Genomic DNA, 23,712 nt, shown 5'->3' with positions numbered 1-23,712 from the left:
GGAGACACACCTCTTCCTTCTGCCATGGCCCCTTTTCCTCTGAGACACTGCTGCTTTTCCCCTTCTAGTCTCAGGAACCAAATGAACTTAATACTTCTGGCTTTGAGATTGGTTTATGGTCTAAATGACACCCGGACACTCCTCTGCTACCGGCAGCCGGGGCCTGCTTCCTGCCTCCTTCCATCAAGGTCAGCTCCAACTCTCACCTGAAAGGTTGGACTCTAGGTGTTGCTGACTTCCTGTTCCCCGTTCACCTGGGGAATCCCTACATTTCTCTTCAATTCCTGGTTTCTGCTGGTTGAGCTGCCTCGTGTGCAGAAACCTTACAGCACTTGACAAATTAAGGCAGTGCCAGCAAGCACTGTTGTGGTCAAGGAAGGCATGTTTCATCCTCCTTTCACCAACATTCAAAGGGCAAACGACTTGTGACAGGACCTATATTAAACGCAGGGACCCAGAGCTAATTATGGGCTAACATTTACTGGGCACAAGGCAGACTCCTGAACTAAGTCTTCACATTCTCTCCTTCGCTGGTCCCCACAGTAAGCGTATAAGGGATGTGGGCCTGGCTGGGCAGGTGGCAGGTAGAGGCCTTGGTGGTCCATGCTCATCACAGACACAGAACAGCTCTCCAGCAGCCTGGGGAGGGTGCCGTCTTGGGGAGGGATGGCTGGGAGTCCGCCTCGATGAACCTGACAATGTCACACAGTCAGGAAGACCACACTGAGCGGGAAGCTCACAGAGCAGGATCAGGGTTTTGGAGCATCAAATTTACTCGTCTTTCTGTCTCCCTGGAGTTCTGGCCAGTTTGAAGGTCTGTCTGGATGGGGGACTGTTTTCTGGCTGGGTAGTCCATCTGTCTGTCTGTCCAGCTGGAGATTTTCCTGGCTGAGTGTCTACCTGTTTAGATGGGGATCTGTCTGGCTGTTGTCTTTCTGACCGGGGCTCTGCACGTCTGTCAAGCCAGGGGCTTGTCTGAGGGTCTTATCAAGCTGGGAGTCAGTCTGTCTGGAGTCCCTTTTTCCAGCTGAGTCTCTCTACTTGGAGGTTCATCAGTCTGTCTGGCTAGGGGCTGGTCTGTCAGTCTGGTCAGACAATCTGTGAGGCTAGAGGTCTGTCTCACTGGCTGCAGATTTGTCTGTCAAGCTGGTAGTCTGTGTGCATCTGCTGTCCAGCTCCAAGGTTGGGGGACTCTCTGGCCAGGGGCCTATGTGAACAGCTAGGGGTCAGTCTGGTTGAAGGTCTTTCTCTCTCTCTGGCTGGGGGTCTGTCTTGCTGGGGGTTCATTCATCTGTCCTGATGGGGGCCCACTACTTTATCTGGTTTAGGATCTGTCCATCCAGCTTGGGATCTAGCTAGCCAGTTGGCTTGGGGTCCACCTATCTCTCCAGCTGAGAATAGTGTCTCACTGTCCGGCTGGGAGTCCATCTGTCCAACTAGGGGTTCAACCATCCAACGAGTCCAACCTATTTGAGGGGCTGGGGGTCCATCTGGGTAGCAGGGAGTCTGTCTATCTCAAGGATCTGCTGATATGCAGTGTATGCCCAGCTAGGAGATGGTCCCGGATAGTGGGGGCCCACCTGGCTACCTTCTCAGCAGGAGATGCATCAATTTGTCTGCCAAAATGTGGGTTCTGTGTAGTTGGTGGGGTCTGTCCACCTGTCTGGAAGTCTACCTATCTGCCTGGTTGGGAGTTGGGCCGGTAGGTTAGGATGTCTGTGCAATTAAGGGTCTGTCTGTGTGGCCTGGTATCTGTCTGACTGAGTCCACCTGGCTAGCTGGAAGTCTGTCTGACAAGAAGGTCTGTCAGTTTGCCCACCTGGGGGTGGGTCTGTGTAACTGAGGGGTCTGTCTAGCTGAGAGAATGTCTGTATCTGTTTAGCTAGGGATCTGTTTATATCTGTTTGGGAGTTTGTCCAGCTAGGTAGACGTCCATCTGGCTGGTGTCTGTCTGGTTATGTAGCTGGGGGAGGGGCCCTGTCTTTTTGGTGGCCTCTCTTGCTGGAAGCGGTCTGTCAGGCTGTTGGTTGGTCTTTCTCTATGGCTAGAGGTCCATCCAACCAGCTGTGGACTGTCCCTCTGAAGGTCTGTCTAGGGGTATGGCTAGCTGCCTGCTCAGGTTGGGGGTCCATATGTCTGTCTGGCCATCTGGTGAGCTTTCTACCTATCTGTGAAATCAGTCTGGTTGGCTGTTTTTATGCCTGGCTTGGATCTGTCTTAATGGTGGGGGGTGGTCCACCATTCTTTCTCAGGGACCATCCATCTCTCTGTGTCTGAGCGTCTGAGTGTGGGAGGCTCAGATACTGAGATAAACTACTGTATTATGTGGTGAACCGCGAAGTCTCCAGAAGCCCACCTGTCCATCCTCCCCTTCACAACTGGGGGGTCCTGCCCAGCCCTTTAAGGTTGGGCCCACTCCTGATGTTTATTCTTGAATCTGCTCAATGCCATCTCACCAGCCATTATTTCCCAACTACTCCCACGCTCCAAACCTTGAACGCTATGATCACCGGGACAAAGCCCCCACATTTCCCACTCTGAGAAACTTTTATTTTGATCCAGGTTCAGCATTCCCACGCAGCAGAGCATGGCCGTCAGCTGTCCAAGTGCCCATGGGGAGCAACAGGCAGGCGGGGGCGCAGCACTCACACCCGGGTCCACTCCACAGGGGGGTCCCGGGGTCCTTTAGGCCTTCCAATGCGTAGGTTGAAGCCTGAGAAAGGAGGGGAACCATGGGTCTTACGGAGAAGCTGAGACGTGGAGAGGTAGGCAAACTGTGGAAGGCCATCCTCAAGCCTCCAGACCCTCCTGGTTTACTGCAGCCACACCCACAGGACTCTGAGGGCATGGGTCCCATGCCGCCATGCCTAAACCCCAAACTCTGGGATTCAGTCAAAGCTGCAGAGTCCCAGCGACCCAGCCTTTGGGGGACTTACCTAGCCCACCGGTCTGAGCTCCATCCGCCACGTCCTCGTAGGCGCCAGGCGCAGCAGCGCTTCGGTCAGCAGGAGCTGCGAGCAGGAAACCACCCCACGAATCAGCTCAGGCCGCCCCGCCGAGCGCCGGCCCCGATCCGGGCGGAGACGCCTCCTCCGGGAGCCCGCCGAGGTGGGCGTGGCGGGCCCAGAGCGAGACCTCCACAGCGAAGCCCACCCGGCCCGGCCCCGCGAGTCCGCCTGTGACACTTCCGGGCGTGACCACACCGCGGGCGACAGTCCCAGAGGCGTGGCTAGGGACGCACGGACGTCCGCCTCAGGGCATGACCAAGCCACACCTGTGGGCGGGGGTCCTCGTGGCCGCCAGGGCCTTCCCGACCCCAGCGGGAGCAGGTGGGCGCCGGACCCCCCAGCCCCGCGCCCCACCCGGCCTCAACTCACCGCGGCTCGGCGGCGCCCCCCGCGCGTCCTCCGCGGGCGCCTGGGGCCGCCGGGCGCGCGGCGCCACCTGGCTGTAGAGCGGCGCCTCCTCCGTGCCGCGCGCCCCCGACCCCGGCCCGGGGCCCGCCAGCGCCCCGCGCTTCTGCACCACCGCGTACGTGTCGGCCATGGCGAGGGCCGGGGGCCCGGGTACCGAGATGCTCCTGCGGTGGGGAGGGCGGGGAGGAAGTGAAACGGCGGCGCCGAGGGAGGGAGGGAGGCAGGGGGTGGGCAGCGTGCTCAGCGCGCAAACCACAGGCTTCCTTCCCCAGTTAAGGAGGGAGGAGGCGGGCGGCTCTCAGAGAGGAGGAGGGGTCTCTGGGTTCGGGGATCTGGTTTCTCTGTCCCTAGCGCCCAGCAAGTTAAGGAGATGAAAGAGGTCAGAGGCCAGCTCGGTAGGTGAACGGGGCAGAGCATTGGTATTGAGGGGTGGTCATTTCTGTGTAATTGTTTATTGAGTAAGTGAGTGAGGAAGTGGCATCGAAAGGGGAGGAAGGGATAGCCTCAAAATGGAGAGCTAGTCTCAAGGATGAGGGGGTGAAATCTCTGCCGCAAAGGAGAGTCAGTTCCGTGTCCGCAGCACCCAACCTGAGGCCTGACAAGTGCGCGGCATCAAGAAATATTTGCTGAATTTATGACTGGGGGGCAAGGAAAGCGCTAACATCGGAATGTAGGACTAGCCTTCGAGGCAGAGGCAGCGGGATGTCTGGGGTTAAAGAGTCATCTTGGGGCAGGTTCCCAGAGCTGAATTCAAACAAAAGGCCAGTGAATATTTGATGAACTGAACAGCAATGAAGGGGCTGGTATTTCAAGGGTGAGAAAAAGGTTAGCTTCTGAGCATGAGCAATTGGAAAGGGAAGAATGAGAGGAGGGAGCTGGGTACCTGAGGACCCCCCCAGGTAGGCGGGGTGTGGCAGGAAGGGTCTGGGAACTCCGGAGGGAGAGGGCATCATCGAAGAGTGGGGCACGATTCTGGGGAAAGACAGAAGGGGAAGGGCATGAGTTTTGGGGGGAACTGGCCAGGCCCATGATGGGGGTCACAATGGGCTCTGTGAAGTGAGCTCAGTGGGGACAGTCTGATAAGGGAGCAAAGAGGAAGACAAAGGTAGATATCAGAGTGAGTCAGTCCGTGCTTCCAGAAGGAATCCAGGGGCTGGATACTGTGATAGTGGTGGTCATAGACTTCTGCTCTGGGTCCTGGTCTCTGAAGGTGTTGATGGTGGACAGGAAGAGAGTAGGAAGGGGACCTTGGTACCTCCTTTAGGTTCTGGTAATGGGGGCTAGAGTTCCGCAGTGCTGAGAAGAACATCTGAGCCACCGTGTGGTACAGGAACTTGTACTGCTCCTGGTGGGGGAAGAGGGGTCGTCAGGAAGGGCAGACAAGAGGAGGAGGGACTTGTTCTTGCAATAAGGAGGCTGAGGCTCGCACCTCTGTCTGTACAGCCGCAGGCCGCTGCTTCCGCATCTCAAGAACAACGTCGAAGAGGCTGAAGTTAGGTGGAATCATCTGGGTCAGAAAGACAGGGAACATGAGCAGGACCTCGTGGGCATGGGACCCACACTGCACACGTGCCCTCTTCATACCTGGGTCAGGAGCAGCTGCCTCACATAATCCACTGTGCACAGGACGCCTGTTCGCCCACAGCCCGCGCTGAAAAGGGAGAATCAGCAAGCTCGGTCAGGGTCTGCCCACAACCCCTTCTAAACAGGGCATTTAGAATTGGGGATGAGGACCCTACTAGGGGATCCCTTGCATCACCTTTTGATAATCAGAATCCCCAGATTATAATTGAAAGGAAAAACTTTTTAATTGCTTACATTTGTTGAGCATCAACTGTGTGCTTACTCCCTAGCTGGCAGTCTGTACTCAACAAATGCTAACAATGTCAGTCAAGGGCGCGTGAGCAAGTGTGGCCTCGGGCTTCTGGAAAAGGCACTGTCACTGCAAGGCCCTGCACTGGCCTCCCTGCCTCTCTGTCCCAGTCCCCACCAGACGCCCATAAAGCCCGTCTCCTACACCTGCAGTGGACACAGAGGGGGCTGAGACCAGAGCCCTGGAGGCGACGAGCTGCCTCCACCATGGCGAGCACATGGTCAGGATTGCCAGGGACCCCTTTGTCTGGCCAGGACATATACTGCAGCTGGTACACCGGACGGGATTCCTGAAACACAGGAAAATAGGGGCAAAGAATCAAAAAAGAAAGAAAAGCATTTATTGAACACCTACTACATGTCAGGCCCAGTTCCAAACATCTTCCATTTAAATCCAACTGATAACTGAGGAGATAGGTACTATTATTACTGCCCATTTTACAGATGAGAACACAGACAGGAAACAGCTCTCCAGTCTGTGAGCCTCCTCCTCCCCTTTCAGTACCTTCTGGAAAGTGACTTGGAGGGTCCTGAGCATGGTGTCTGCATTCAGCCGTGTCTCCCTGGTCTGAAGATGTGGGGCAGGTAGGAAGAGGGGAGAACAAGATCACCAGGGCCAAAAGACACATTTATAGAAAACAAGTATTTCTGATTAAAAGTCAAATACAAACAACACATTTTTAAATATTCATTTAGCCCAAACTTCCCCACAGTTTTTGTGAATGAAACATTTCAGAGGGGAGAAAGAGAACTATGATTAAAAACTCAGACAAGCTCATTTATAGTGAAAAAGATTTCTTTTGTTCTAAAATAAAAGTTTTCTTGTATGTATTAAGTAACAACTATATGTATTGACTTCAGGTGAGAGATTTTCTCTGAGTTCTTTTAAAATGGTAAGGAAATAAGGATTTTAAGAACCTAACCAGGCACATTGATATTACAGAGATAAAACCATGATCTTAGTTAAAATGCAAAAGCAGTGCATATGTTGAGTTCTGACTGTCTGCCTGTGAGTAGCAGAGAGCTCCCTGCAGGGTGAGGGGATGTGGGAAGCTTGATCCTTTCAGGCCTGAACCAAAAGCTTTTGTAAGGGAGGAAGACAAATCCTCTACCCTCTGGTCTTTCCGGCTGGCCCACGAATTAAACTGACATGAGGCAGAATAACAGGAGAAAATCAAAGCTTTATAACATGTATACATGGCAGAAACCCAGGAAAGCTGAGTAACTCACCAAAATGGCCAAAGTTGTCACCTTAAATAGCGTCTTTAGCTAAACAAAAAAGGAGAGTGTTGGGGGTAGTGGTTTGGGACTCAAAGGGGAGGAAAGCAATTCACATGGAGATGGAAAAGCAAATGTGGTAAATAGAACTTTGATAAGAGTGGGCTTAGCAAGGATCCTCCCAGGCTCCCTGGAACCCAGAGTTATCTATGTTGATGGCCTGTCCTGGCCACCAGGCTTTATCTTAAATTCCTTTAGGCAGTTAGGGGAGGAAGTCAAAGTTTCTTTCAGTCTTTTTTTCTTAAAAATAATCAAGGTAAGGCAAAGAGACACATTTTGGGGTGGCCAATTCTGATCCCCCACACTTTCCACTCTGAGAATCTTCTGTGAAACCTTCCACAACATCCAAGACTCCATGAACTCTGTTCCCATCCGTGCCCCAGCTCACCAGGGTGATGCAAAAAAGCCCAATCTGCAATGGCTCCTGTTCTTGGGCCCAGTAGCGCTCACACTTTTTCTGCAGAAGGCAAAGGAGAAAGAGCAGGGACTGAAGAGGGGTATCTGCTCCAGAGTTCAGCTCAGCATGTCCACACTCCCACAGGACTCCCCAGGTACTGCTGGTGGAAGCACAGGCAGCTGCAGCTGTAAAGGGGGCCAGCTGGCAGAGCTTAAACACACACAGACTCAGTGGAGACTTTGAGCTTCTGACTGTGCAGGAGGGAGACACTCCAGGATATTCTCCTACTGTAAGCAACTTAAAAAACTGGGCAAAATATATGAGCCACATTTTCAGATGTTGGCACAGGCATTGCAGGACTGATCACTGAATGGAGGGAAACACATGAGTCAAACCCTATGAGCACCCAGCTTATTGCCTAGAGGCTGAAGGACACAGAGAGTGCAATGATCCCACTGAGCTGAGGAGCCAGACATCAGGGCTCAGGGAGGCCAAGGCAGCCAGAATTTCAAAGGCAGAGTCCTGAAAGAACAGAGCTATGCAAACAAAAGCAAAAGCTCCGTAAGTCTGCATGGAGGTCCCCTTGAGGCTTTAGCTGAATGATAATCTGAACACATATAACGTGAAAGCCCATGAGGCCAGGCAAGAATAACATTCCATGAAAGAGTAATAACTAGGGACCTGTAAGATGAACACTTAACCTGTGTAAAATTAAGAATAAGCATCCAATAAAAATTTACTGGACATAAAAAGAAGCAAGAAAACGTGACCCATAACCAGGAGAAAAATCAGTCAATAGAAACATACTTGATAGAGATAAGGAAAGAAGCAGACCTGAAAACAGCTTTTATAAATATTGTAAGTATATTCCAAGATGAAAAGGAATCATAAACCTGGTGAAAAGTGAAATGAAAGATATAAAAAAGACCTAAAGGGAACTTCTACAGAGGAAAAATAAAATACATGAAATGAAACATTCACTGTCTAATACCAGAAGAAAATATAAGTGAACACGAAGACACAGCAATAGAAACTATTCAAAATGAAAAAGAGAGAAAAATGACTGGGAAAAAATGAATGGAGAATCAGTTACCTGTGAAAATATATCAAGTAGTCTAGTATATATGCACTTTGAGTCTGGAGCAAGAGGAGAGAGAGGGAAGAACAGAAACTATATCTGAATAACAGCTGGAAAATTATCCAAATTTGATGAAGCTATGAACCCACACATCCAAGAAGGTCAATGAACCATAGGGCCATAAAGCACACACCAACATAAAGCCACACCAACGTGGATCATGATCAAACTGCTGAAAAAGAATGATAAAGAGAAAATATTAAAGAATCACACAAAAAAGACACATTACATACTGAAGTACAAAGATAAGAATGATGAAGAATTTTGTCAGAAACTCTGCAAGCCACTGGTCAATGATGTGGTATCCTAAAAAGGCTGAAATTTTTTAAAAAACACAAAACTTTTAGACAAACAAAAGCTGAGAGAATTTATCACAAGCAATCCTGAACTATGAGAAATATTAAAGTAAGCTCTTCATATAAAAGGAACATGATACCAAATGGAATGTGGGTCCACACAAAAAGAATGAATAGTAGAGAAAAAGTAAATATGTGGCTAAATATAAAAGGTATTTCTCATTTTTAACATCTTTAAAAAATAATCTAATGAATTTTACCAAGCAAGGAAGAATAGCAATTCTTCATAAACTTTTCAAAAAAAATCAAAGAAGGAACATTTCCCAACATATTTTATGAGGCCACTATTACTCTGATACCAAAACCAGACATGGACATCAAAGGAAAGAAAACTACTAACCAATGTTTCAAGAATATAAACACAAAAATTCTCAACAAAATAGTAGCAAAGGATTATATACCATGACCAACAGGAATTAATCCCAGGAATGCAAAATTGGTTCAATATATGAAAATCAATGTGATAAGTCATATTAATAGAAAATAAAGCCAAAACACACAATCATCTGAATCGATACCGAAAAAATTTTTGAACAAAATCCAACACCTTTTCATGATGAAAACACAAAAGAAGCTAGAATTAGAAAGGAAATTTCTCAGCATGATTAAAAAACACCCACATCTACAAAAAACCTCCATAGCTAAGCTCATACCTAATGATGGATATCTGAATATTTTACCCTTAAGATCAGGAACAAGACAAGGGTGTTTGCTCTTGCCACTTCTGTTCAGCTTTGTACTGGAAGTTCTAGCCAGTGCAATTAGGAAAAAAGAAAGGAAGGAAAGGAGGGAGGGAGGAAGGAAGAAGGGAAGAGTGAGAATGGAAGATAGGGAGGGAGGGAAGGAGGAAGGGTATTCAGAGTGGAAAGGTTTCAATTTGCGGATGACATGATGTTATATATAGAAAACTCTGAAGAATATACACACACTATTAGAGCTAATAAACAAGTTCAGCAAGGTTGCAAGATATAAGATGAATACATAAAAATCAATTGTATTTCTATATAGCAAAAACTATTTGGTTTGCAATAAGCAAACTGAAAATGAAATTAAGAAAACCACTCCGTTTACAGTAGCATCAAAAAGTACAAACTACTTAGGAATAAATTTAACAAAGTACAAGACTTCTAACCTAAACACTATAAAACATTGCTGAAAGAAATTAAAGAGGACCTAGATAAATGAAAAGACATCCATGTTCATGGATTGGAAGGCAATGTTGTTAGGATGGCAGTAGCCCCCAAATAGATAAATTCACTACAATCCTTATAAAAATCTCAGAAGGCTTTTTGGGAAGCTGATCTTAACATTAATACGCTAACATTGATAAGTGTGTCGCGGATACCCAAGAGCACCCTCAGTTTTGATGATTCACCAGCAGGACTCACAGAGTTGTACTCATGGCTGTGATTTATTACAATGACAGCATACAAAAGAAAATCTGCAAAGGGAAAAGGTGCATAGGGCGAAGTTACAGGAAATAAGGCTCCAGTTTCCAAGGATCTTCTCCCAGTGGAGCTGCACAGGATGTGCTTAATTCCCCCAGCAATGAGTTGTGATAACATGTGTGAAAAGTCCACAGGGAGGCTCATTAGGGACTCAGTGCCCAGGGTTTTTATTGGGGCACTCTATGCAATATGTAGGCAGCCTCTGATTAGTATGTACCCAAACTTCAGACTCCCAGAAGGAAAGCAGGTGTTCACCTAAACCATATTGTTTGTATAAACAGTTTAGGCATAGTGAGCCACTCTTATAAGAAATTCAGTTTCCAGGGGCCGGCTGGGCGGCGCAGCGGTTAAGTGCACACGTTCCAATTCTCGGCAGCCCGGTGGTTTGCCGGTTCGGATCCTGGGTGTGGACATGGCACCGCTTGGTAAGCCATGCTGTGGCAGGCATCCCACATATAAAGTAGAGGAAGATGGGCACGGATGTGAGCTCAGGGCCAGTCTTCCTCAGCAAAAAGAGGAGGATTGGCGGCAGATGTTAGCTCAGGGCTAATCTTCCTCAAAAAAAAAAAAAAAAAAAATCCAATTTCCCGCCAAGAGCCAACCTTGAAGGAAGGCCTTTTTAAGCATAAGCAGTTGAGCCTGCTACGTTAACTCTTTTCTGCACAGCAAGTGACTCAGAATAGCCAAAACAATCTTGAAAAAGAACAAATTTGGAGAACTCACACTTCTTGTTTTCAAAACTAACTACAAAGCTACAATAATAAACAAAACCCTGTAGTACTGGCACAAATATAGATATATCAATCAATGGAATAGAATTGAGAATCCAGAAGTAAACCTTTACATTTATGGTCAATTGATTTTCAATAAGGATACCAAGACTATTAATGGGGAAAGCACAGTCTTTTCAACAAATGGTGCTGGGACAACTGAATAGCTACATACAAAAGAATGAATTTGGACCCCTACCTCACATCATACACAAAAATTAACCTAAAATGAATCAGAGACCTAAGTGTAAGAAATAAAACTTTGAAAAACTTAGAAGAAAACATTGAGTAAATCTTTATGACCTTTGGTTAGACAATGACTTCTTAGATACAATGCCAAAAGTACAAGCCAAACAATTATAGACTGGAATTCCTCAGAATTACTAAGTGGGCTTCAAAGGACACTATCAAAAAAACGAAAAGAGTGGGGCCGGCCCCATGCCCAAGTGGCTAAGTTTGTGCATTCCGCTTCAGCAGCCCAGGGTTTCACTGGTTCAGATCCTGGGTACAGACATAGCACTGCTCATCAAGCCGTGCTGAGGTGAGGTGGTGTCCCCCACATAGTAGAACGAGAAGGACCTACAACTAGAATATACAACTATGTACTGGGGGGCTTTGGGGAGAAGGAAAAAAAAGAAAAGAGGAAGATTGGCAACAGATGCTAACTCAGGGCCAATCTTTAAAAAGAAAAATTATTAAAAAAGAAAATGACCCACAGAATGGGAAAAATATTTGTAAATCATACACTGATAAGGGACTTGTATCCAGAAGAATTCTTACAACTCAGTAATAAAAAGACAACCTAATTAAAAAATGGGCAAAGGATCTGAACAGATATTTGTCCAAAGAAGATATACAAATGGAAAAATAAGCACATGAAAAGATGTTCACATCATTAGGTAAATACAAACTAAAACCACAATGAGATACCCCTTCCCACCCATTAGGATGGCTAATAAAAATAAAAATAAAAACAAAAACAGAAAATAACAAGTGTTGGTGAGTGTATGGAGAAAGTGGAACCCTTGTGCATTGCTGATGAGACTGTAAAATGGTGCAGCCACTGTGGAAAACAACAAAAAATTAAACAGAGAATTTCCATATGATTCAGCAATTCTCCTTCTAGCTATATACTCCCAAGAATTGAAAACAGGGACTCAAAACAGATACATATACCAATGCTCATTGCAGCATTACTCGCAATAGCCAAAAGGTAGAAACAACCCAAATATCCATTAACAGATGAATGGATACACAAAATGTGGTGTGTACATACAATGGAATATTATTCAGCCTTAAAAAGAATGACATTCTGATACATGCTACAACATGGATGAACCATGAAAACATTGTAAGTGAAATAAGCTAGACACAAAAGGGCAAGTATTTTATGATTCTAGGTACCTAGAATAGGCAAATTAACAGAGACAGAAAGTACAATAAAGGCTACCAGGAGCAGGGAAAGGGGGAATACGGAGTAATTGTTAAGTGGGTAGAGAGTTTCTTTTTGGGATGATGAACAAGTTCTGGAAACAGATAGTGGTGATGGTTGTACAACATTGTGAATGTACTTAATGCTTCTGAGGTATGCATTTGAAATAGTTAAAATGGCAAATTTTATGTTATGTATATTTTACCACAATTGGAAAAAAAAAGACATAATGAAATACCACTTTACACCTAGTATGATGGCTGTAATAAAAAACCAGACAATAACAACTGTTAATAAGGATGTGAAGAAATTGGAACCCTCATACATTGCTGGCTGGAATGAAAAACGATGTCGTCACTGCAGAAGACAGTCTGGCAGTTCCTCAAAAATGTTAAAAATAGAGTTACCATATGACGCAGCCATTTCACCTCTAGGTGTATACCCAAGAGAAATGAAAACATACATCTACATAAACACTTGCATGCGAAGGTTCATAGCAGCATTATTCACGATAGCTCCAAAGTGGAAACAGCTCAAATTCTAGAAACTGATTAATGAATGAATAAAATGTAGTAGAGCCATTCAACAGAATATTATTCAGCAATAAAAGGAAGTGAAGTACTGATGTATGCTATAACATACATGGACTTTAAAAACATTATGCTAAGTGAAAGAAGTCAGTCACAAAAGACAACATACTATATGATTGTGTTATATGAAAAGTCCAGGGTAGGCAAAGCTATAGAGACCAAAAATAGATTAGGGTTAGGGTGGAGACTGGTGGGAAATGGGGAGTGACTGCTAATGGATACAGCGTTTCTTTATGGAATGATAAAAATAGTCTAAAATTTATTGCGGTGATAGTTGCATAACTCAGGAATATACCAAAAACAGTTGAATTGCACACTTTAAATGGGTGAATTGCAACTCAATAAAGCTGTTTTTAAAAAACAGATAATCTATAGCAAAAATAATAGCAGTGTATTGTGGAGTATATTTTATATTTGGAATTAAAACGTATGACAATAGCATAAAGCATGGAAAGGGAAAACTGAAATAGACTATTGTAAAGTTCTCATATTGTACATGAAATGGGATAATATTATTTGAACGTAGACTGTGATAACTTAAAGGTATGTATTATAAACCCTAAACCCACCACTAAGCATATAATACCAAGAGGTATTATTATTCAATGGAATCATATTCCATTGAATGGATCTACCACATTTTATTTAACTAATAAGTGAATAATGACTATGAAACTGACTCATGAAAATCCTCAATCTGAAAGAAGATAGAAAAGAAGAAGAAAGGAACAAAGAACAGATGGAACAAATAGAAAAGAAACAGCACTACCATATGATCCAGCAATTCTACTTCTAGGTATTTATCCAAAGAAAACAAAAACACTAATTTGAAAAGATCCATGCACCTCTATGTTCATTGCAGCATTATTTACAACAGCCAAGACATGGAAACAAGCTGAGTGCCCATCAATGGATGAATGGATAAAGATGTGGCGCGCATGCGCGCGCACACACACACACACACACACACACACACACACACACACACACACACGGAATACTACTCAGCCATGAAAAAGAATGAAATCTTGCTATTTATGATAACATGGATGTCTCTTTAGGGCATTATGTTAAGCAAAATAAGTCAGATAAAGACAAATACTATATGATCTCACTTATATATGGAATCTAAAAAAACAAAACAAAATAACAAAACAAAACAGAAATAGACTCATACATACAGAGAAAAAACTAGTGGTTGCCAGAAGGAAAGGGTTGGGGGGTTGGACAAAATAGGGGAAAAGGATTAAGAGGTACAAACCTCCAGTTATAAAATAAATAAGCCATGAGGATATAATATACAGCATAGAAAATATAGTCAATAATATTGTCATAAGTTTGTATGATGTCACATGGTAACTAAACATATTGTGGTCATCATTTATAATGTATAAAAATATTGCATCCCTATGTTGTACATCTGAAACTAATATAATACTGTACTTCAATTAAAAAAAAGACCCTTTCCCCAAAAGAGAAAGAAAGAAAGAAAACAAATAGCAAGATAGTAGATTTAGATCATTATTGATCGTTACATTAAAGACTAAATACCACAATTAAAGGCAGAGATTGTCAGACTCGATACAAAAGTAGGTCCCTACAATATGCCACCTACAAGAAACACACTTTAAAAATAAAGATAAATATAGACAGATAGCAAAAGAATGGAAAAAGATATATCATGCACACTCTAAGCTAGAGAAATTTAAATGGCTCTATTAATATCAAAGTCACTTCAGAAAAAGGAACATTATGAGAGATAAAGAGGGACACTACATGTTGGAAAAGGGACTGATTCATGGGGGAAACATAACCCTAACTGTATACACACTAATTGTAGAGTTTTAAAATACCATGGGTCAAAGAAGAAATCACAAGGGAAATTAGAACATATTTTCAACTAATTGAAAATCAAGTTTGTCAGTTGCAGCTAAAGCAAGGCTTAGAGAAAAATGAATAACATTAAGTGCTTATATCTGAAAAAAGAAAAACCTCAAATCAATTATTTACGTTTAAGAAACTAGAAAAAGAAGAGCAAGTAAAACCTAAAACACTACAAGGAAGGAAATGATAAAGATAAGAGAAGCAATTAATGAAATAGAAAATAAATAAAAACAATGGAGAAAATGAAAAAACCCAAAGCTGGTTCTTTGAAAAAATAATAAAATTGATAAACCTCTAGCTCAGAGATTGGCTAACATTTTCTATAAAGGGCCAGATAATAAATATTTTAGATTTTGCAAGCCATGCAATCTACCTAACTTACAACTACTGAACTCTGACATGGTTGCCTGAAAGCTGGTGTAGACAATATGGAAACAAATGTGTGTGGCTGTGTTCCGAAACGCTTATTTACCAAAACAGGCAGCAGGACAGATTTAGTATGAAAGCTAAAGTTTGCCCATCTTTACTCTAGCCAGACTGATGTGGGAAAGAGAGGGACAGACAGACCACAAATTACCAAAATCTGGAATGAAAAATAGGCATCCGTACAGACTGTGCAGACTCCACGATCAGCCAGTCCCCCCAGGACGATACTTCGCCCACTCCTAACTCCGTCTGTGGGGCAGTCCAGGATGCAGAAACCCTGTGCCTTCAGTGTTGACATCCATTTAGTAACTAATTAACGCTAACAGGAAAAACAAAGATCCCTGCCCTCATTGAGCTTATCTTTTCGTCAGGGAGACAGAATAAACAACGTACACAATACATTAGCAGATTATGTTAGAAGTTGGTAAGAACTGTGAAGAAAAAAGCAAAGCAGGAGAAGGGAAGGAGCGTAGGAGTGCTGGGAGTATTAAATGGTGTGAGATCCAGGAAGGTCTCACTGAGGAAGTAGCATTTGAGCAGACCTGAAGGCAGAGATGGAGCAAGCCAAGAGAAAAAGGTCCCAGGCAGAGGGAACAGCTGAGGTGGGCAGAGTGATCCCTGGCATCTGAGGAACAGCAAAGCCAGAGTAGTTAGAGTGGAGAGAATAAAGGGGAACAGGCGGAGAGACAGATCAGAGCTGACCCAGGGAAGCCACAGCATAGGGCCTTATGCCTGTGGTGTGGTATGGGGTGCGAAGACAGGCAGCAGAGGTTGCCAGCACTGGAGGGAGGCCCTGCATGGATAAAAGGAAAAAGATCCACAGCAAATTAAAGAGAGCAATAGTGGGCTTTCAATAAAGCTACAGTGCGGGGGCTCCAAGAACCCGGCCCTTGAGTCCCGGCCTCAGGGAGGAGCTACCAAGATTCCTCTGCCTCTTCCCTGCACAAAGAAAGGCATTCTAGGGAGCTGAGGACACCTACCCGCCCATTTTCCGTCTCTCGACATGCCATCAGGATCACCTAGACAAGAGGGGTCCGGGGAGAGGGAGGTGATTTGGGGCTGGGTTTGGGAGAAATGGGGCCAAGGAAGGACTTAGAAGGCTGGCCCCACCTCACACTCCCCGAAAGCTGACCTTGACTCCGAACTCCCAGACCATGCGCCAGAAGTCTAGCAAGGTGTGAGGCAGGGGTCCTTGCGTGGCGATGTAGGCCGGGCTTCCATCTGTGCCCTGGTAAAGGCTAAATTCACTACCGAGATCCCGCTGTTGCCCCCACCACAGCCGCCCCTTTCCTGACTCCCAGCCTGACCCGGATGAAGTTGCCATTGATGTAGTCGCCGTGTCCCTCCTCCTGAAGCAGAGAGAGGATCACTCTTGTCTGATCATCTGCCGGTGCGCAAGGTGAGAAACACGGAGTTTGGGGATGACAGGGGCATCAAGGCCCTGACAGCCTCCTGAATGAAAGCCAGCAGGGGAGTGGCACACCTCGCAGGGGTGCCACCGACCTGCACTCCAGGGCTGCTCGGGAGAAAGGCAGCCACGGCAGAGGTCTGGGAGGGAGAGCGCTGCAGTGGATGGCCACCCTGGACAGCCACCGGGTGGGGGCGTGTGCGGCGCCGCACGGACTCCCTCGGAAGCCCCCCGACTTACATGGCAGCACATCCTTGTAGCGGTTCTTTCTCACGTTCTCGGGGCGACTGCCAGCCTCGGTGGAGCACACACTGCCAGTCTTCCAGGCGGCTGAGCGGGCCCGAATGTCCTGGTGGGAGGCCCCGTGAGCGACCCGGGAGGAGAGAGGAGCCAAGTGAGAATCCTGGCTAATTGCAACGATACAACGATCACAGCGCCTCAGACCGCCTTCTCTGTGGCAGGCTCTGTGTTAAGGGCACTGAATCATCACAAGGTCCCTCTGAAGTGGGTTCAATCATTGCAGTCCCCATTGTGCCAGGTGAGAAAGCTGGGGCACCACATGGTTGAGCGACTTGCAGAAAGTCCCACCCAAAGCGGAAGGGGCACAGTGAGGGTAGCACTCAGACCTCTCAGCATCTGCTCTCTGTACACTCAATCCGTATTGCATTGTATTGTAAAGACTAATTGTAATGTATTATGTATTTAATATAACAAACATGGTAAGATATATATGACAATATACAATGTATATGAATTATAATGTATAACATTACTTATGTAACAAGATACTATAAGGACTTTATACTGTTAGATTATTATAATTAGTGAATAGTATATTACCATCATCATCAGTTATTCATAGTCATGGTGATAATAAGTAACACCAAGCCACCACTGGGTGTGAGTCACCATTCTAAGTGCTTTACTTATGCCCATCCTGTCATTTAAAAACTCCTGGACACCCTAGTGTAGTGGGGACCACTATTAATATTTCTGCTATACAGATGAGGAAAACAAGGCCTAGCGAGGCCTAGACTCCTGTGAGTGCAGGCACTGCTCACCACCCAGTCTTCGGCATAAGGGGTCCTCAGCATGGCTCACTGTCCCAGACGGGACAAGACCCAGATGGGCATGACATTATATACCACCTGGGTATTATATACATTTTCATATTGAATAAATGATATATTTTGCATTTATTATACATTTCTTACATAAAAGATCTATTTTTATATTTGCGTAAATTAGATTTATATTGTAGTACTTTTACCTATTCGTTACACATTTTATATTTACTTAGGAACTTATTGAATAACTCCTTATTTTATAAACTACAATTTTATATGCTGTATTTACGTTTATTTATTGTTTTATTAAGTCAAATGTTTATTGTGTAAGTTGTACTTTAAAATCATATTAATTTCACATATTCACTATATTTTATACTTAATAAAATTATTTAATAAGTTTGGTTCTGTTATCTATTTTTATTGTACTTAGTGATTAAATAAACTCATTTATTATATAAAGTATTTATATCATATTTATTAAATTTATTTTTATATATTTATTATGTCACATATTTCTAAATTTGATGTCACCATATATTGTATTTACATACTTGCATAGTATATGTCTATATTTGTTACAAAGTTACTATATTTAAAACATCTCAGGCACAGTATGTGGTGCCTATGACGCTGCATTATCATTCCTCAGACATGGCTTACACAACCTCACTGTAATGTTTACAATATTTATAACTAACGACAAAGGCTCCTACAAAGTGAGCGCTCAAGATGTGCTAAGCGCTTTTTTACCCACCTCAGTTATTTAATCCTTAGGCCACTTTAGACTCAAAAAGAAACCGAGGCCAGAGGGGCTGGGTAATCTGTTCCGAGCCACAAAGCCGACGAGAGGCCGGTGTCCACACCCCTCGGCTGGTTCCTCTTCTCCCAGCCCCTTCCTCCCCAAGACCTCAGCGGTGACCGCCGGGTCGCCCGGAGCGCAGGGGCGCGCCCGCCCCCGCCTGCGGCGTCCGCCCTCCCCCGCGGCGCCCAGCAGCGGGATTGTCCTGAGCGCGACGAGGGCACGGGGACCCGAGGGTGTGTTCGGCCCCGCCCAGCCCGGCCCTGGACTTCGCCCTCTGGGGCTCTGCGGGCAGACAGTGAAGACAGGGAGAGAGCGCAACAGAGAGAGGTGCGGGGGAGAGAAAAATAGACCTCGAGGCGAGGAGATGCCGCTAGACTCCAAGAGAGAGGCAAGCGCAGCAGGGCGCACAGGACAGACGTCCGGACAGGCCAGGGCGAGGAGCCAGAGCGCACTGCGCCGCCGTCTACACTCGCCCACTCACGCTGAACTCGCCGGCAAGGATCGCCCCCTCCTGTCCGCCCCGCGCCTCCAGCTGCTCCACGAAGCTCCGCACCGCATCCAAGCTTCGGCTCATGGTGCCGCTGGCCACCGAGGTCAGGTTCAGCCGCTGCGCTCGGTGCTCTCAGCTAGTGTAGACAGTGCTGGAGGAGGACCGCCTCCTGTCTCGCCAACCAATGGAAGCGTGCAGCGGCCGGCACGGCGCGCCCCTCTGCCAATGACATTTGAGAGCCCATCCCAGCCCCACCCGCAGGCGTCCGGACCCTGGCGGTGCCAGAAGCCTGGGTCCTCTCCCGCTGTAACTGGGCAGTAGGTCCCCTGCGGGCGCTTCCCTTTTTGTGGCCGCCGCGCCGGCGGGCTGAGTCCGCACAGCCCCACGACGCTTCCTCACGCTTGGGCCCGGGATTCACGCCAGGGGCCGGCCTCCCTCCGAGCCCGGCGCTGGGTGGACGGCCGCGCGCGCTCGCCTGGCCTCCCAGCCTGTGTCCTGGGAGCTAGGCTGGGTCGGCGTCCGAGCCGGGCTGGCGCGGCAGCTGGGAGTGGAGACGGTCGCCGAGATCGAGCTGCAACTCCTGCCTCGGGGACCCCGAGTGGGTGGGGTCCCGCGCTGTGCGGGGTCGGAGGGAAGTCAGGGCGGGTAGCCGCCGGGAAAAATGACGCTCGGGCACCGGTGCCTTGAGAAAGACCGAGTGGAAGCGGGTGCCTAGGTATCTGTATTTCCTGAGCTTCCTTCTTTTTCCGGGTCAGGCTGGGAGGAGGTGGGGGCGCCGAGATCCAGTCCTAATTTGAGGGTCTCAACCCGCAGAAACCTGCCGGGAAACTGAAAACTGAGCCCCCGCAAGAAGGTTCCAGGAGACAAGATGTTCTCAACCCTTTTAAAGAGCTTCTCTTTTCTTCTGTACAGGAAAAGGCTGGAGGACAACTGCTGCTCCAGGGTTACCAAGCGAAGGCTGGAGAGAGGAGAGAACCTAAAGGCCCGGCCGCGGACCGGCCTGGGAGGTGGTCTAGCCCACCACTCACCCGAGTCAGGGAATGAATTTCGAGGTGGGGTCTCTTTGGATAGCGTGTCGTCTGGGGAGTCTAGTTTGAGGTCGTTGAGGTGTGACCAATGGATGAGGTGTACTTTCGGTCAGTGAGGCGTCAACAAGGTCATTGGTTCAGGTTGTGGACTGAATTCATTAGGCTGTCATCAGTGTTGAGGCAGGGATGGGCAAACTCTTAAAGGGCTTTGGTCTCTAGTCTCTGACCCAGCTACTCAGCTCTGCCTTGGCAGTGTGAAAGAAGCCATAGGCACTATGTAAAAGAATGCGTGTGGCTTTGTTCCAGTAAAACTCTGTGGACACTAAAATTTTAATTTCATGTAATTTTCGAGTCACATTTATATATATGTATGTATATGTGAGCTGCAGGCTGTAGTTTGCTGACCCGGGTTTAAGTGACAGGGGTCACTTAAAGTGGCTGAGTGGGGATGTTTCATTTATTGAGGGCTAGTGGGGGTCACTGTGGACTCAGTGTTTATCAGTTTCATCTTTGAGAGTTCAAGAAGGGAAGGTCATTGAGGGCTCCCACTCAGGGCATGATAGTGAAATGTGGAATCACTGAGATTTCATGAATGGTCATGGGTTGTTGGAGACTCAGGTGGGATACAGAAGTATCAGAGATCTCTGAGAAAATATGGAGACTCTTAAGTTCCTTAGTACTCATGGATACTAATGGTAGTCATTCGGGTGAGTGGATACCAGAGTAAACAGGGAAGAGTCTCTGACGGGTCATGAAAGGTCTTTGTGGACCCTAGTGGTAGTGGATGTCATTAGAGGTCAATAGTCACTGGAAACTGGTGGTACCTGGGGAGCAAAGACAACACTGAGGGGTCAGTGGACTGTCCATATCATCTTTGGTGATGACTAGGGTCTGGCTAGCTGGGGATCTTCTGTCCAGCTAGGGTCTGTCTGATTTGGCCGGGGGGGGGGGGGGGGGGGGGGGGGGGGAGGCACGTATCTGTCTGTTCACCTGGCTTGAGGGTCTGTCTACCCAGCTGACTAGGAAGGATCTGTCTGTCCATCCTGCTGAAGGCCTAACTTTCTCATAGGCTGGGGTCTGTCTTACTGGCAGAGGGTAAGTCTGTCAGGCTGAAAGTTTGGGTGACTAATTGACTAGGTGGGTGGGGTGTCTTTCCGCTTGGGTAACATCTTACTGTCCACTTGGGGGTTTCTGTCTGTCCTTTAGGTAGTCTTTTGGTTGGCTGCAGTCACCTTCCAATTGGCTGGAGTGGAGAGTGTCCGTATGTCTGGCGACAGGTCTTTCTGGATATCTGGCTGGGCATCTTCCCATCTGTGCAATAATCTGTCCATTAGTCTGTCTGGCTGTCCCACTGGAGTCTGTTTGTCTCCCTAGGATTCTGTCCATCTAGAAGTCTGTCTGGCTGTCCCACTGGAGTCTGTTTGTCTCCCTAGGATTCTGTCCATCTAGAAGTCTGTCTGGGTATTTTTCTGCCTATCTGGCTGAGATCTTATGGCCTATGAACACAAGTGGCTGAGGTTATGGTTCATCTCTTGTGCTTCCAGCCGGGTTGGGTGTCCTGGCTGCATGTCCACCCCAACTCATGCCCCCATCTCATTGTTTAAGCTGCCTGCCCTCCTGACACTGACCATCCCTCCATGCCTCTCCAAACATCCACACTCTCCAGGCTTGTCCTCCACTCAGCTCAGGCTGGGTGTGGGGGATACGCAGACCCCCAAGACCTCCTCCAGCAGCCCTGGCCCAGCCCACTTCTCCCTTCTCCCAGAGGACTGCAAGCTGTGTTCCTAAAATGGGACTCGCTGCTGCTGGTGGCCCTCTTGTTCACCCTACTGGTGGAAATCCTGTGCAGCAAGAGCAGCTGGCACTGCTCCTGCAGATCCTGAGCACCATAATGCCCACAGGCCACGTGCCAGCCTGCCACCTGCTTGGGAGCTCGGAGTGCTTGCTGAACTGGCCACTCAAGAGCCAAATGGACTGAGTGCTGGAGGGTGCTTGGGGAAGCTTTTGCAATGCTGTGAGGAACCCAGCCTGTGCTGATGTTGCAAAGGGGAAAATCCTAACTTTACAGTGGAGAAACCTGGCAGACGCTACCTCAACGGTGTGTTGGTTGACAACCTCAGGGGTGTCATCCCAAGTGTAATCTGAAACCAGCTTCCCTCTACACGGAGGGCAAGGAGAGACCAAAGAATGAGGCAGTCCACTCCAGATTGGTAGGTGGCAGGTTTAATAAACAAGGGAAATATGAGGCTTGTCTTGGGCAGCTGCAAGACGAGTCGATTTCCACACCTGCCCACCAGAATCTTAAAAGTTTATACAGAGGCCTTACCTGGGTTCAGTCATGTACACGGTCCAGATGGTCTCAACACCACATTAACTCTCTCAAGGCTGTGTCCTTGGAGCAGCTCCCGCTCTGGGAACAGTGGGCAGAGCGTCCATTCCAAGGACAGGGGAGGGGGTGAGGAGCCTCTGATTGCCAGGGTCCAGCTCACAGGTCAACCAGCAGTGACATCCTCTAGGTGACCTCCTCCAATACCCAGGGATCTTGTGGGAAGATACTTTGAGGCTACTGACATCCCTATTATACAGTTCCTCTCTGGTTTCCTTTTTTGCTAGGCCAAAGGGCAGACGAAATTAAAAAAAATTCTCTCACTGCTCCACTCTGTTAAGAAGCTGCAGGCTGGATGGACTGACCTATTGACCCATCCACAAATCTGGCATTTGGCAAATAGGAAAAATGCCACTCATTCCAGTTACAAGTGGCAGCTTGCATGCACCAGGGACTGGCGCTAGCTGCCTTTGGAAGGGCTTTTTAGTCTCCTCTAACTCTCCTCAGGGGTTCTGGTTTTCAGCATTTTGAATTGAAGATTCCCCCGGTCCCTTTATGGCAAAAGATCAGCAGCTCAGAGCTAGGGGAACATGCCCAAGGAGAAAGCCACACTATTCCTTCTCAGTCCTGCTGCCAACCCCCACAACCCCACCTCTTTGTGAAGGCTGGATTTCTGCCCTCGGGAACTGCCCTGCAGTTCTGCTTCAGGGAGGGAGAGGGAAAGCCCTTTTCCCCAACTTTAAAAAATGACATCCTGGGGCCGGTCCTGTGGCTGAGTGGTTAAGCTTGCACGCTCTGCTTCAGCAGCCCAGGGTTCCCTGGTTTGGATCTTGGGCATGCACCTACATACCGCTCATGTTGTGGTGGCATCCCACATAGAACTAGAATGACCTACAACTAGGATATACAACTATGTACTGGGTCTTTGGGGAGAAAAAAAAAAAAAAAAGGAAGATCGGCAACAGATGTTAGCTCAGGGCCAATCTTAGGAAAAAAACAAGTTGGGAACTCAGAAAAAAATGACATCCTTAAAATGTTCATACCAGCTTGTCCCCTGGCTGGCCCCACATCTTGCAGAGCACAGCCTGGGCATTGCCATCGCGCAGAGCAAGCTCCAGATGCTAGAACGTGCCTTTGGAGGAAATAAACTCAGCCTTGGGCTCTGAGCTAACAGCTCAGGCTCCTGTGAGCTCCAGGCAAACAAATGCTCCGACAGTGATGTTGGTAGCATAGTGGGGCCTCTTTTAGGCTGCCTTGCATCCTTGGCTTGCAGTTTCCATACCCAATTTTAGCTCGGCATAAGCACACCTGTGTGTGTGGTGCTTTATTTGGAAAAGACCAACTGGCCACATTCTTTTAAGCTTAGGCTGGCTGGGATCCTGCACAGCTCAGGGCCCTGTTGTGGGTACTGAATGCAAGTCAAGGGCATCACAACAGCCAAAGGGAGGTATGGAACTGTCTGCATCGGCTTCTGCCACTCAACTGTAAAACCAGAGAGAAGTAAGTGCACATCGGTGTCTGGGTAAGCATTAATATCTCTGGGAGTATTCCTGTAATGAGACTGAGGGCAGAGGGCATCTC

General features: G+C 47.1%; 1 protein-coding gene across 5 annotated transcripts; it reads right to left on the bottom strand.

Annotated features, from left to right (window-relative positions):
* Positions 1–2,528: 2,528 nt before the first annotated feature.
* Positions 2,529–19,476, bottom strand: PTPN18 (protein tyrosine phosphatase non-receptor type 18). 5 transcript variants are annotated; one of them, XM_023622612.2, is made up of 16 exons: positions 18,769–18,961; positions 16,656–16,764; positions 16,315–16,391; positions 16,140–16,235; positions 15,988–16,026; positions 6,955–7,023; positions 6,519–6,557; positions 5,794–5,856; positions 5,436–5,578; positions 5,001–5,067; positions 4,846–4,923; positions 4,672–4,761; positions 4,300–4,388; positions 3,378–3,580; positions 2,937–3,011; positions 2,529–2,713 (listed from the first exon to the last, which is right to left on the bottom strand). In XM_023622612.2, exons 1-16 carry the CDS (start codon positions 18,859–18,861, stop codon positions 2,646–2,648), a joined length of 1,398 nt encoding a protein of 465 aa, XP_023478380.1. In that variant the 5' UTR covers positions 18,862–18,961; the 3' UTR covers positions 2,529–2,645. The 5 variants fall into 5 exon arrangements, 4 of the variants coding, with proteins under 4 accessions (XP_023478380.1, XP_014587832.2, XP_023478381.1 ...); XR_011428641.1 differs by lacking the exon at positions 4,300–4,388 and having other exon boundaries at positions 18,769–18,971; XM_014732346.3 differs by lacking the exon at positions 6,519–6,557 and having other exon boundaries at positions 18,769–19,476.
* Positions 19,477–23,712: the final 4,236 nt, after the last annotated feature.

Source organism: Equus caballus, chromosome 18, assembly GCF_041296265.1.
Source record: "Equus caballus isolate H_3958 breed thoroughbred chromosome 18, TB-T2T, whole genome shotgun sequence".
Taxonomy (NCBI): domain Eukaryota; kingdom Metazoa; phylum Chordata; class Mammalia; order Perissodactyla; family Equidae; genus Equus; species Equus caballus.
This window is presented reverse-complemented; position numbering and strand designations above follow the sequence as displayed.